Source organism: Motacilla alba, chromosome 1, assembly GCF_015832195.1.
Source record: "Motacilla alba alba isolate MOTALB_02 chromosome 1, Motacilla_alba_V1.0_pri, whole genome shotgun sequence".
In the NCBI taxonomy this organism is placed as follows: domain Eukaryota; kingdom Metazoa; phylum Chordata; class Aves; order Passeriformes; family Motacillidae; genus Motacilla; species Motacilla alba.
Window position 1 is genome coordinate 114,391,072 of NC_052016.1, and position 15,506 is coordinate 114,406,577.

Below are 15,506 nucleotides of genomic sequence, written 5' to 3' on the forward strand. Positions count from 1 at the left end.
AACCTACTTACATTAAATGCTATAGGCTGATTGGTTAAGAACAAATTGGCAGGTGGCATTTCTTTCCATGAGCATTTATTTTTAGTGAATGTATTCTTTTACTACAGTGCCATTTTGCTACATCATTCTGACTTTTCCTGGTCTATTCTACTACTACAGAGATTTTAATATTCATTCCTTGTTCTGTAATACTGCTGGTAGTAGCACAGAACCCGTGCATAACATTCCTGGTCTGCTTGGTGTTTTCATAAAGGACAAGAAATGCTTTCCTGATAAATTAAAAGTTAAGTTAGCCAAAAAAATTTTAGTTAGTGCTAATTTGAGACTTTTGATTTTATAATATATTAGCACAGAAAAAATTTGCCTAAGTTATATCTAAAGATCCTAACGCAAATATGGGTTTCTGATTTTCACTCAGATTTTTTCATCTCCCTGCTTATTTTTCTCAGACTTCCAATTCAACCAAATTACCATATCTTTATTGAAGTCCTCCTCTTTCAGATTCACTCCCTGCTGAATTTCAACCTCCAGTGGTTCAAGCATTTTTTGTATATCGAAGTCAAATTGCTCCAATTCTTTCAAAGGAATGAAGGGCTAAAATGGAGAAATAAAAAGATTATTTATTTAAAGCACACATTTCATAGTTTTATTAGAAACAGAAATGAAAAGAAATATCTGTGCTACCCCCTATTTCTAAAACGATGGTAGACTTTCCATCATGTTGAAAAATATCAACACCATACTGAAAGTACTCAAAGATACAAATAAAGATATAAATTTATGTAGAATTTCCATATAAATAAACGAATGAATTTTAAGGTGAGAGAAAATAGAAAGGAAAAAAATAAAATATATTCTTACATTTGTGTGTAAGAACAAGTCAAAATCAATAGTATTTTTCTAAAAAAAATGTTTACGCTACTTGGTGAAACCTGGTTTGTTAGAAATTATTCATACAGCAACAAGAAGGCCATTCAGATGAAGAAAACCCTACTATTAATAGTTGAGAAAATTTTAATGTTAATCTGGTTCAGTTTTGAAATCATTCTCTCACATAGAACAGTAGAAGTGTCAGGTGAATGCTAAAAAAAAGGACAGAAAATCTTTGTGCAAAATATTCCCTTAATAGTATTTTGTAACATTTTGGGAAAAAAATCAACAAAAGTTAAGCTTTTGATTCAAAAAGTCTCAACAAAAATTTGGGATGAAAAAGCAAAGTCAACCAAACAAAACAAACTCAATTCCTCCAAAATAAATCAGAGTATAATTAGGATGCTTCAGTTTAGTATTCAGTTTTGAACTCTCCAACAAGTGTTATTTATTAACAACAATGCACTGCCTTTTGTTGATCTGACACGAGTGCCTAGGAATGTATGAGTACATTTATTATGTACAATATATAGTCTATTTATTAATTGCATGGCAAATTTTCAACAGAAATTGCTTCTTCCTTCAAAGCTTTAAACACAAGAAGAAGAAAGAAAATCTCAGTCCTTCTTGCATAAAATTTAAAGTAATTAATGCTTTTCGATGGTCTAGGAACCCTTGGATGTGCACCTGTCTTTCTTGCTAATGACATAAGCACATTACATCCTAACTAGTTATCTTTTACTCTTTCCTCTGGTACAATTAGTTATCGTTATATCAGTTATTAAATTAGTTATTATGTAATGAAGACAGCAACAATAAAAATTAATCGGTTAAAACACGAGAGACAGGACGCCAAATGAAATCTCTTCTCAGATGACCTGGAAGACTCAGAGTAAAAAAAGCCTTAATTGTATCTGGTTGATTATTTTAGCAACAAAGATTTTGCACATTTACAAACATTAATGGAAATATAATAATGTACAATATTTATAGACAATAATACTGTGCTCACAAATTTTCATTAAGAGGCTCAGAATTACACTCATCAGGCACTTCAGCTGTGTTGGAAATAATAGAAAACTACACAGTAATGTCTTCTCAAATGCTCTGAAGCATATTTTCAGAAGTACTTAAATGTCATTAAAAGACAAACCAACTAATAAAATTGGAATATAAAATGTATAGTCTCTGAAAAAGGCTAAAAGCAATAACAAAGAAGAAAGTGGAAAGAAAAATACCAAATGAATTCCAGCAATTGAATGATGTTCAAAGACTACTTGAAAATGCTAAGTCTCATTTCAGTATACTACAAACATTTTGTTAATTCTTGACATTACAATTAATACTACCATTCTCTGACTTAATGGATCATTTCTTATTTACTTCACTGTTGTACTGATTATTGTCAATACTTGAAAAGAAAAAACTGAAGGCAGATGAGAAATTATTGAAAATAGGTTATGAGAGCTTTCAATCCTCTTAAATTTATGTTTTAATCTTTCACAGGATGAATAATTTTACATAAATATGGGTGAAAAAAAACATTTAGGAAGCATATCACCACATAATAATCTTCAGCTCATTAAGCCAAAATCATAAGGAATGTACAATTGCCTACATTATACAGGTTGACAAAATAAAGTACCCAGTAATTTGGTCCTTTATCCCAATTCATATAGCAAGTCAGTAGAATAGTCAATAATTCAGACCAGGTTTTTACCTCTCTATCTGATTCAATACTTATAATAGCAAGTATCCTTTGTGAATCATATTCTACTTGTGCATTTTCCAAGATCCTGGGAAACGTCCCCTAATTTCTAATTCACCATTATAATTTGTGTGCTATAGTAATTCCTCTCATCTTGCTGGGCACTTCTTCTCTAAATCCGAGCGTGTTCCGCCAATTCCAGCCCACCTTGCCTTCAGAAATGGAAGAAAACCAGAGAGAAGGCTGCAGGTGGAAGACATTTGCAGGCTGTACTCTGAAGACACTTCATCTTGAAAAGAATCTTTTGTCCCTTCCTTGAGTGAGCCCAAACATGCAGCGCAAACACTGAACCCCCAGTAAGCCATCTACAGGCAGTCCCATTTTCCCCTAGGACAAGCAATAACTTCACAGGATCCCACCAAAGGCTGCATCAGCCCTGCAAGTTCACAATAACACGGAAGTGCAAAGTAAAACTGAGATGGAAACCCAGACTGCACATAGCAGATGTTCAGAGCGAAAACATCAGATAACACAGTTCTTACAAAGATGTCCTCAGTCTAGCTGTAAGAAGTAGGTAAGAAGCTGGAATGGCTGAAATACTACCAATGGCCATTAGGAAAAAACTGTTACCTTTATTCCAAAGACGTTATTTTGCTTCAGAAATGTCACCTAAATAAATCCATATATTCACAGAGATGTGCTGGTTAGGCAGGATACTGAGTTCTGCACAGATCCCAACTCATGGAAACCGTGTCTCTTGGCCTATGCTTTTTGCAAAGTTTATTTCCTGCTTTGACATGGATCTCTGTGCATTTATTTCCAGTGTTAGTACAGTGACCAGCAATAATAGTTTAGATCAGGATCTGTGCATTCCCATTATCCTCTATACCAGCCTTCACAGTTGTCTCATTTAATCTGCTGAATAGCTCCTCAGAATAGAGGCAGCAAAATACAATGGAGAAAGTAGGTGGCTTATGTCCTTCTTCACTCTAAATCAGAAGGCACAACTTGGCTAAAAATTGCCTAATCCACACAGAATTCAGATTTAGCAGTCATGCTGGTTCTACAGATGAATAACTGAAGTAAAATTGATATAATCTCTACCTATTTCTATATCCAGCATTGCTGAATCTCAGACTCACAGGAAAAGACTAAATGCACTTGAAGAAAAATTAGCTCTCAAAACCAACTCTATATGAAAAAAGGCTACTCATACTTTGCGAAGTTAGAGACTTACTAATTCTCAGATGTTCATTGTTTGTAAGTTAATGACTTAATCATTGCTACATTCACATAAATTCAGTGAATACTTCGAATTGTGAAACAGTGAAAAAAGACCTTAATGCTAAAACCCCAAAATCGTCACACTTAATAAAAATAAAATAAAAAAATTCCTTAGGTGCTACATTGTTTTCCTTTTAAAGCTCAGTTTTTCAAGGAACTGCAGCCCGCCACGTAGTTGCACTTGTGCACCTTCCACAAACACCATATTTTTATGCATTTCCTTATGGAAGCCAAGTCCTCCTACCTTCACACTCTTAATTCTCTGTGACACAGCTGCAAATCGCTGGTTGAGCTCTGAGAGTTTGGGCTCTACCACTTTCCTGCAGTGGTCCCCACGGTTTGCCATCAAGTCTCTGGCCTGGTCACGCACAGAGTCCACCTTGGGGTGAATGTCATTCAGCTCAGCCTTTAAGCGCTACAGTCCGTGAGCAAGAGACAGGGCTTGAAGTTAGTAATAAATGCAAAGAGAGAGAAAGAGAGAGAGAGAGAGAGAAAGTGTGCAAAGGAATAGGGAGCAAAACCACAAAGCAAATTCAGATAATTATGCGTGAGTGTGCAAATCCAGTAGAAATACCTTAGGTAACATTCCCACTCGTACCCCTCAAATTTAAGGCAGGAATGTATCTACATGTCTGTTTCAGCATCTCCTGGCTGAAATTAATGGGGATCATTATTTCTAGACAGAATCATATCTGCAATAATATTGCAGCACATTTCAGGATGCATTAAATTATTCTATGTTCCTAAAGCTAGGAAGAACTCCTAATTCATGTATTATTGAACTGGATGTGCAATTGTTGCTTTCAATACTGCTCAGGGCCATATTTCAGGCAAGTAAAAATGACCAGATTAGAAAAAAAAAAAAAAAAAAGTCCTAATTTTTCTATAAATCTGTCAGAAATTAAAAAAAGAAAAAAAAAAGAAAAAAAAAGAAAAAAATATCCTCTGCAATATTAATCTTAATAGTAAAACCCAGTACAGGCAGAGGCCAAAAATAGATAGCAAGGCATCTGGGAATCAGAAATACAGTTGGGCATTAAGAATTACATTTTACTGTCTGCATGAACTACCTTTGTGCAATGCAAACATAAATATAGGTATTGACAATTTTACTTTGTATGTGATGGTGGCAAAATTGTTCATTCATCTACAAAAGCCAGTCTCATAATCCTGCTGAGATCAATGAGGGATTGATTTATGCCCTAGAATTTGTAAAAGTTTGCTGCAGTAAATGGCATCATTATGTCAGTGTCAGCAATACAATCCTGATTTTGATTTGCAAACTCAACTCAGATATTATGTAATGACCATGGAGTTCATTACAAAGTAAAATTTCACATTGACTTCAGAATAAAAAGAAAAGTCCCTTTAGATAACACTTTGATGTTGTTCTTAAAGCAGGTATTTCAAATGAGGTATTTTAACATACACATCCATATTACAAGCTAATTTTTCATCACTTGGTCAAATGATGCAATTGGCCAACTAAAACCCCAAGCTCAACACACTAACCCCCAGCTGGTTCAACTTATAATATTCTTGTTTGTGTTGCTGATCTAGCCTCAATGTAAGCAATGTTTGTAGAATTAAGACAATAATATGACAGAAATATCATACATATTGGAAAAGTATCACAGAAAAACAGAAATACAATTAAAAATAAAGGGGACAGAAAAGGAAAATATTTTGTTCAAACAAAAAAAATGCCCTGAGTTAAAGGAGTATTTTCCAGCAGACATATATTTAATAAGCTGCTGTTTTACTCACCAGGAAGTTCCCAAGAATTATAATAACAATCTGGTTTTATTTCTGCAGGGATTTAATTTTGGTATTACAGAGCAAATTTATTAAGTAATCTACAAGTTGCCAGAGGGTAGCTTTAGCACAGAAAAAAGAATTTTAATCCATTTGTGATACCTTTTGAAATATGCTAGTTTTGACACAGTCCTTTTTAGAATAAAATTAATGCTTTCCAGTAAATCACATTTTTTTACCTTAAGAATTTCCTCTTTTTGCTGGGGTTTTTGTTTGTCAGATTCATCCAACAGTATTTCAGCACGATACATCCAAGTAGTGACATTAGCTACATTCTGATCAAAAGCCTCGATGTGCTTTTGATATTCCTGTATGTGGAAAAGGTAAATACTGCATACAAAAAATGTAATCAGAACCAAAACAACATCTGTAGTTGTGCCAAGTGTGGCAAACATGCACACATTATGACATTACAAAAACTTGTTTGTTTTACACAGTAACTTCTTGTTTTGTGAGGGATAGAATCTGCTGTTTGTTTCCTTCACTTTGCATGTTAGGTTTCTTGAAAAAGACGTTCTAGGAGAGAGAGAGAGAGAGGCTTCCAAAGTGACAGGCAGCAGGATGACAAAGTCACAGCAAGACGCAGGTGCCGGCAGCTCAGCGAGGTGCTGAGAGGAACAGGAAGCTGTCAGCCAGACCTACAGGAGCTGCAAAGGAGCGTTTCCCAAGAACAAAGCACAGAACTCATTTTGGAAATTCAGTAAATTGACTGAAACTCAGATGGCCACAAGGATGCACTGGCAAAATCACAATCAAGACTGGGAGCTTTGTATCTAAACCTCCCATGGACATTTCATCTAACTTCTCTGCTTTGTGACTTTTTCTTTTTAAAAGCCATTCTAGTTGATATTCTGATAAATCTTAATTTCTCTGCTTCATTTAAAACTTTGTCTTTTTTGGTGAGCTCATTAGAATGTGGCCTATGCGTATCCCACACAACACATATGTAGACCAGATACCCAAAATATTACTAGTTCTTTTGGCACCCAAATGTACCTACCTCTATTTTACACTGTTATAAAATTGGTAAAAAACCCTCAATTACCTCTCTTAGACCTTTTTATCATGTGTTTAACCAAATATTAACCACAGAATCCAAAGCAGGGAAAGAGAGGATGTACAGGATACCTGTATTCCTGTATCAACCTGTAAACTCCATGATATGCTTCTTACAATCAATTCCACATTAAATCTGTGCACCTACATGATTCTGAACGAAATGCTTAAGTTTTCCAGATACTTCACTCAGCTGAGGAAGCCCTGTAGTGGATGCTGTATATTTACTGCCAAAGCATTTGTAAAGCAGCCGTACAGACTCTAGTGGAGCTCCAACACATCAAGCCCTGAAAAGTCATGACTAAGGCCAACACACCCTTAAAAATCACTTCTGTTACTCCAGGGTGAAACTGCATTCCCATTCTGTCAGGAACGGAATCAGCATGTAAGATTTCCCAAAGCATTCTGACAGCCCAATTGTTAAGGCCTCTCTGTAGCTAAAGGTTCAAGCTGTCACCTCTCCAAGACAGAATGAATAAATTTCTGTGACTATCTGTAGCTTGAGGCAGCTGGGGATGAGGCTCCTGAATCTATTTGAAATTAGGGGTTTTACTGTCTACTACACTTAACCCAGTCCCCTTAAGGAATTATCCCCACTTAAACATGCCCTATAAAATGATGCAAAGGAGGATCGTGAAGTTCTTAAAGACCGAATCATAGTCCTTCAGCACATCATGTGAGCACTCTGAGAAGAGCTTATGATTTAGCTACCTCTAAAATGAATCAAACTCACACACACTAGAACTACCCTGTGGGCCAAACCAACTTGCAAGTGGAAACTTATTTCCCAATTGTACTGTTCCAAAAAGAAATGTTAATGCAGCCAAAAGTAGCTGATGTTGTTGGTATCAATACTAAGATTTCCTCAACTTTCTTGACTATTCGTTTCACTTGACTACTGAAGTAATCTCTGTCCTTTAAACTGCATTTGATTTATTAGGGAAAAATCCCCAAACCAAAAACAATGCAAGAACTGTTGAGACAGACAGGATTGCAAACTGCTAGCAATAAAAATTCCACTCAGTAATCAATGAGATTTTCAAAACATACACGATGTGCTAAGCAGCAGTCAATCAGATTGCCTGTGTACCTGTGTATTCAATAGGCACAGTCCAAGGCACCAGAAAAAGCACATCTACCAGGCTGGGCATGTACAGCTGGAAACCAACATTTCCTCTGTGTGAAGAAATGCATTTTCCTTACCAGTAAGAGATTGAACCATTCCTCAGCGCGTGAAGTTACCGCTTTCCAGTTACTGTTCAGCAGGCTGAGCTTATCATCCACAAGACTTTCCTTTCCTTTCATCACTGTCTTCAAATTCTCTCCTAAATCACTGATGCTCTTAAGCTGGACCTGGCGTTTCTCAATCTCCTTCCGTGTTGCCTACATGAGCAAAACAAGAAATAAAATTTCTGGGAATTAAAAATTACCCACACTAAGAACATGAAATGTTTAATCAGGCAGCAAGTTTATACTTGAACACACAGACTTGCTTCCTATAGGAAGGGAAGGCATTCTGTGAAGAGCAGCAAATACAAAGCAAATTGCTTCCCTGGAGCTCTGATAAAATTGTATATATTCTTCATCTTCTCGCAATAGCTTAATTTTAAAAAAAGTGCAAATTATCTTTCAGTGTTCAAAGTATAGTTTCAATATTTAATTATTAAAAACGAATCAACATTTTATATTATTTATATAGAGATGTTTATATTTACTTTTCATATAATAAAATTAGCTAGTTATCAAATAGCACATAAAGCTTACATAATAAATGGGACAATAATACATCATCATGATGACACCTTAAGAAAGAAAACTTCATCAAAAATAGTCTAGTGAATATTTTATTAATACTTTTCAATGCAATCTTTTTTCGGAAGATATCACATTTTTTCATTCTGTTAAACTTGTTTCCTAATTGTAGAAATGCACATTTTCATTATTTTCATTTGGGATTTCATTCTGCAAACCAAAATACTAAAAATAAGCTATAGCCCATAGTATTTCTAAGCTTGAATGACCACAACACATATGCAGTGCTATAAAGTCAGATTTCCAGCACCTCTTCCCACTGTTATCTTACCTTATAGATCTGATACGTAAGGTTACATAATTTACTTATTATTCATGACTTAATATTCACTGCAACAGACAAGATGTCTAACAAAAGGAACAAATCCCAACACATTTGGACAGCATGTAAAAAAAGCAGGTGTTTAAACACTAAACAGTGAGATGACACAGTGCAAAGTGCAGCAGTCTTACTGAATACTCAAGGAGAGGCACAAACTCCTGACACCTAATTTCACATATAACCAGTTTTATGAGAGAAATTTATCTGAGATCCTTGGCAGCTGATAGCAATGATCCAGGCATATAAATCTGCTTATAAAATAAAACTGCAAGCAGAAACGAAGTGTTCCAAGATGAACACAAACAGAACTTAGTAGAGAAGGAAGAAGCGCTGGTCTTCAGAGACATGGATGATGTCTCACAGACACCTAAATACAGTAAAATAAAAAAAGCTCTTCAAACAAATGGCAAAAGCAATACTTCCATCTCAGGATGAATGGTGTTATGCAGTAGAACTCCACCTTTATGACCTCCCCACTATCATATCTCTCGTGGTCACAGATCAGTGTAATTCTGTTGAGAGTGAATTGACAGTGAAAGTAGAATGTTCATTTTTCAATAAAGACAGTATAATTTTTTTTTTTTTGGTAAAATAGAACCTTAATAGTAGCTTCAACTTATTCAATGTGTCATGTTTAAAGCAGCAGCTCACTTCCCATGCTTAACAGAATTCAGGATCTCATTTAGCAATGTTATTTCACAGAAAAACTCTCACACTTGTATTTCATGTAAGTATGAGAAATTTTCCCCATTGTATCAATTTTCTAAAATACACAGGATATGTAATAGAACCAAGGCATGATTGATGCAAATTATTAGCAATATACTATATAATTAGAGAATTTGAAAAGGAGAGTTTAAAGTTTCAGCAGGTCCTTGTCAGATCAAAGGAAAAACATACCCTCTTCTAATACTGCTTTATTTGTTTCACAGCAGGTGCAAAGTGTCATCATGAAAAAAGAATAACACAAAGGATATAATTTACCCTCAACTGAAGATGGAAAATTTTGATCAGCTTTCTTTCATTTTCTAAACTATCTTCTTTCATTTGGAAAAGACTCTCTGAAATATATTTACCATGGGTTGTGGTTTCTTTTGTATTTTACATTTATGAAAATGCCAACCAATCTTGGGCTATATAAATAAATATTAATCCCAACTAGTAAACAGATGGACCAACAATTAAATATCATTAAAAAAACAAAACCTGCTACCCAAAAACCAGATGTGTAATTTCCTAAGTGTAAGAAACACATCATTTCCTTTCAAAGTAAAGAATTACTGTAAACTACAGACTAGATGCTCCTCTGGGCAATATGGATTTTAACTCCCTCGTGTAATTGAAGTACGGGACATGAACCAAGTAAATCACACTTCCCCTGATTGTCTCAAAAAAACCCCATTATGGCCCTCAACACAACATTGAAGGGACAGAAGCATCTTCCTCAATACTTTAAATCTCCATTATTACAAGTCCTGAAAACAACTGAAAAACTAGCAGGGTCTGTAAAGCCAGTGGGATTCCACCCTGCATTACCAGCTATGACTTCCTCTGTAGGTTACAAAGTGCACCAGGTAAACTAACTTGCTTCACAACTTCAATAGGAATTTTTGTTTTGTTTTGTTTTTTATTTGACATCTCTGCATTACAGTCCTAAGACTTTCCAATTTATCTTTCCAGTATTACTAGGAAGTGATGGTCCACACGTACTCTGCTCACTGCAATATCACAGACAGCACTGTTAAATTTTCTGTAAGTAAAAAAATCAGTACTACTAATAATTCAACATTACATAAAACAAAGAAGTATGTGTCATGACACCAGGACTAACTAAGATTATTTTAGTATAACTCAGGAAGTGGCTTTTAAATTCTCCTAAATTTTAAAGAGCAAGTTCCCCACAGCCTTGCTGGATTTAAGCTCATTTCTGGTTGCTGTAACATAAAATTACACTCCAGTTGTGCAGTTTGAAAATAAATAAGAAAGTTGTAGAATTTAAACTACAGAATTAATAGAATTAGCTGTGCAAGTTAAAAATTCCATTTAAAACACCTAGAACCTTAAAAAAACTCCAAACCCCCAAGCCTCAAACACCACCACCACAATGTGTACAAGATGAAACATCAACAAATAAAGTGGTGAAACTGTTCCCAGAAGGACTAGGCAATTTATACATTTTGATTTTGTGCGCTTATCAGGGTGAAACTATGTAACATAAATAAAATACAGAAATGTAGGAGTTGTGAAGAAGCTATTTTCCTGATATAATCATGACATCTTGGGGAAACAAAAACATGTAAACAAAAGATTGAACTGAACATCCTAACACCAAGCATTCACTTAGAGCTGCAAAAATTTATCAGCAATGTTGAACAACTCCAAAACAGATTATATTCATCCTGCTGTCTATCATTGTAATGAAGTTATTACCTTAGAGTTTTTCCCCCTTAAGACTAGTATATTTATTTATAAAACAAAATCCTATCCAAGTGTGTATTACCTGCTGGAAGAGAAAGGTTCCATAAATGCTTCCAGGAAAGATACCTCCATTAAAATATGTATACAAATTGTACAGATTATATTAAGGAGATATATATATATATATATATATATATAAAACACTTCTCTACATATGCCACTATTTAGGATCACATCTACGAGCAGATACAAAGTTAAGATCATGTGAATCTCTCCCAAATCAAATTTATATTATTCAGTTAGACCAAATTTGGAAATGCCTCTTTTGAAGAAGCTCCTGTGCTTCCACTTTTCTGAAGTACCAGTTATGGCTATTTGGTATAAAATATGACAGTGGAAGTTATCTGATCTAAACAATTAACTTGTGCTTCAGTGACTGAAATGTTCTCTTTGCTTTTTAAGGAACTGTTACTGTTTTCTCACTCACGGTCATAAGAAAAATGTTGGTAGCCTGCTTTAATCAAAGCTGGGGGATTAGACCACCATGGAACTCCCAGGACTCGAACATTCCCAAGAGAAATGGCATCCAGGTTCCTGGTATCCAGGAAATGAAAGCAGTCAGACAGACCCTGGTGCAGCTCTGCGTGCAGAGCATGTCTCAGGTGATTAGTTTCTAATCCCCTTCCCAGAAACATCAGAATGGGGAGAGCGAGAATCTGAGCTTCCCTTGTGCCAGTTTCATTCGTCAGAGCCTCAGAAAAGGAGCTGCAGTACCAAAGAAAAGTTCTGCTTAAAAAAAAAACCCAACTTTGCATAGGTTGAAATCGTTGCTGAAGGGAAATCATGCTGCAACATGTGAAGTTATAGGGATGAGCTTTGCTAAGGATTTATAAGTGTTTATAGCTGCACACAGTAGGTAATATTTTACCTACTTTACATATGGATCCATAGAATGACAGGATGAATCACGTTAGAACAAATAATTGCAGTTCCCTGTGCAGATATTTACATTTTGAGTGGTGTTCACAGTCCTGTCTCTGATCCCACTGTGCTGTGACATACTCTTTATCTCTCAGTTTACTGAAAAAATACTTACAGGAGTTTTTCCAAAGAGTTATGACTGTTTTCTTTTGTTGTTTTTTTTTTTCTTATTTGATGGTTTTGGTTTATTGTGATTTTATTTTTGTACATCCCTCCCATCACCAAATACCAATTAGGAATTATTATGTTTGAAAACAGAAGTTGCATAGAAATGGGTTTCTTGGTGTTATGGTTTTTTTGGTTTGGTTTGGTTTTTGAAATTATTATTTCAATATTTTGTTGGTTTGGTTTGTTCTTCTGAAGATGTGGTAAAAATGGCTTCTGTGCTATATTTTTAATGATAAAAGTACTATGTACCAAGTTGAACTAATTATGTTTTTTTTTTTTTTTTCAAACAAACCAGAATTGTAAGAAAATGCAGAGGGTAGTACATTTAGTCATGATGGTCATTGACATATGTAGATTAAAAAACACAACAACAATGAATGAGTGAAGAAAAGTTCTGTGTGCCTTTACACCTGTGATGTGTGGATTGCTTGAAAATTCTCTGCAATTAGAATCTTTCTAAAAGAAATTTGGTGGCTCAGCTCTCACAGGTGGGATTGCAGAATTAATCCGAAGCTGACATTATGGTCTTCTCAGTGGTTGATTATACATACTTATTTGTTTATTTACAGCACATCTTTTATTTCTTATTGCATTTTGGCCAGTGACTATGAATCAGTTGACACAATTTACAATTTGTCTTCTTCTATGGGTATTACTGACAGGAAATATGCTGCTAAATGTAATTCTAAGTACTTAAAGTCAACTTTATACTCACTGGTATTACACACTGTGTTAAAAAATCAGATTAAAGCATTGGCAGAGTCATACTGCTGATAGTAGGGAGTGATACAGAATTTTCCTGGTAATACCATCTGCCATTTCCTTTTTAAGAACATGGTTTTCTGGCAGTCTAATTCTTATCAGTCCAGTTCCTGATTAAAAGACAAATAAACCCTGCAGTTGTTAATGTCTTCAGTGATAAATACGTTCACTAAATCAGAATTCTAATTATAAATGAATTTCTCATATACGATGCTTAATGACTATCTTTCTACCCGCATGTCATTTTTCTTATCTATTATAAACAGAGCTGAATTCAAATGGAAAGATTTAACTTGTCTCTGCTGAGCAGAAAGGCAGGATTTACAGTCTTCAGTATATTGCCCATCTCATTTCACATAACTCAGCCAAGTTTTTGTTCCTCTCCTCGAAGAATTCTACACAGGAACAAATACCACATTTCCCTTGATGTCCAGATTAATGGTATCTTTCATTAGCTTATTTTCCTATTCAAGGTGGACATTCCTTTTTACTTCAAGGTGTTTATACCTTGAAGACAACATTCAGATGTATGATTTCTTTTATTGTCAACTCTATAATTATCTTTGTAACCCTCTGAGTTATTTTCACTTTTAAGAAGACTAGGGTGCTGAAAATGAGTTAGAAATTAGTGCACTAACAAATATAACTGCTTCCTTGTCCTGTAAAGAAAAAAGATTATTAGCTCTCTGCTTAGATATATCGACAGCAGCACACATCCAATTTTCAGTTCATTTGCACTATTGAATTCTCCTCTCTCCGTCTCCTTTTTCCATCTTTGTTTTTCTGCAGACTTTTGTCACAATGGGAATCTGCTGGGCTTAATTCATCTCCCAGTGCATTTCATTAGATTGGTTACTGTCTTTGGCAGCCTCCTTACCCAGGAAGTCCAAAGCCCAAAGCTGTGACATTAATCAGATACTGTGAGGCTCTGGTTCTGGGGACTAAATTATTGATGCACAATTTTGTGTGATGCCTCAATGGCATCCACATAGGAGTAGCAGCATCGTACTTATTTATGAAGTCCCCACAAGAATTTTAAAGTGTCCAGGATAAAATGCAGCACTGTCTCCTTGTGGGAACAGATTCTTTAGGAAAATGCATAATCCACATAATTTCTGTAAATATTTACATTTGTAAGTCCAGGATTTGCCACATATACTACCTGTTGGATTGTTCTACATTAGAAGTCTGCTTACATATATATGAATATTTGTTTATATTTCCTAAAAGGCCACATTAAAATGGAATTTTGAAAGCCACTCATACGTATTTTGCCAAGAGGCAGCTGCTCTCAGCCAGAGTTGTTTGTTCTTATTTTAGTGATGAACTGACTGAAGGGGAAGAGCTGAGGTACTACATGAGTTTAGATTGTAGTGAAGGCTTTGGGGAGTATTTGAAGCAAAAATATCCTTTTTTACCAGTTTTTCCTTCAAAACTTTATGTATCAGTTCCCTGTGAGAATTCACAATACTCAACACCACTCTTTAAGATGAGAAGGTGGAATGATTCCTGTCTGATACATTTTTTTCATGTTAATAGTTCTCATTTTAATTAGCTCTTGTTACCTTTTTTGATTGCCTTCAGATAAAGACCACATTGTACTTGTTGGAGCCAGCTTAAGACATAACAAAGGCTTCCCGCTGTGCAGGTGCACTAATCATCAGGTTTTAGGTCCTAATTATGCAACTTCTGAATCATTAATGTTTGTATCTAACAAAAAAGTGATATTAAAGACAAATCTTTCTCTTAAAACCCCTGAGAAACTATACACATCTGGATGGACAGGAACATGAAATGCATGTTTCTGTTTCAGTAGAACTGTACTGTGTAGCCACCACTGAAGATTATTTTTATTTTACTGGGAGAATGGCCTAACCATCTAGCAGGTTGGGAATGTTAAAACATGAAGATTTTTTAATTTGTCTCTTAAAGATATGACATTTATCCTTTGTTATGGGTGTTAGAGAGTCACTGGAAAGCTGCACAGCAGAAAAGAAATTAGGGGGCGTTGGTTGACAGGTATGAACATGAGCCAGGTGTGCCCAGGGGACCAGGGAGGCCAACAACACCTGGCCTGGGCCAGCAATAGTGTGGCAGCAGGACCAGGGCAGGGATTGTCCCCTGTACTGAGCACTGGTGAGGCCACAGCTCCAATCCTGTGTCCAGTTTTGGGCCTCTCACTACAGGAAAGGCATTGAGGGGCTGGAGTGAGTCCAGAGAAGGGCAGCAGAGCTGGGGAAGGGTCTGGAGAATCAGCCATGTAGGATCAGCTGAGGGAGCTGTCGTGTTCAAACAGGGAATTTAAGCATT

General features: G+C 35.6%; 1 protein-coding gene across 10 annotated transcripts in view; it reads right to left on the reverse strand.

The window, feature by feature from the left end:
- Positions 1 to 15,506, reverse strand: part of DMD (dystrophin) — a 1,161,005-nt gene that overhangs the window by 598,167 nt on the left and 547,332 nt on the right. For 8 of the 10 annotated variants that reach the window (XM_038157575.1, XM_038157541.1, XM_038157559.1 and 5 more), the window contains 4 exons: positions 7,937 to 8,116; positions 5,857 to 5,985; positions 4,107 to 4,277; positions 472 to 594 (listed from right to left, as the gene is read on the reverse strand). In XM_038157575.1, the coding sequence (XP_038013503.1) occupies positions 472 to 594; positions 4,107 to 4,277; positions 5,857 to 5,985; positions 7,937 to 8,116 (603 nt within the window). Of the gene's footprint in view, positions 1 to 471; positions 595 to 4,106; positions 4,304 to 5,856; positions 5,986 to 7,936; positions 8,117 to 15,506 lie in introns of those variants that run through there. The other 2 variants (XM_038157599.1, XM_038157590.1) reach the window with 2 other exon arrangements.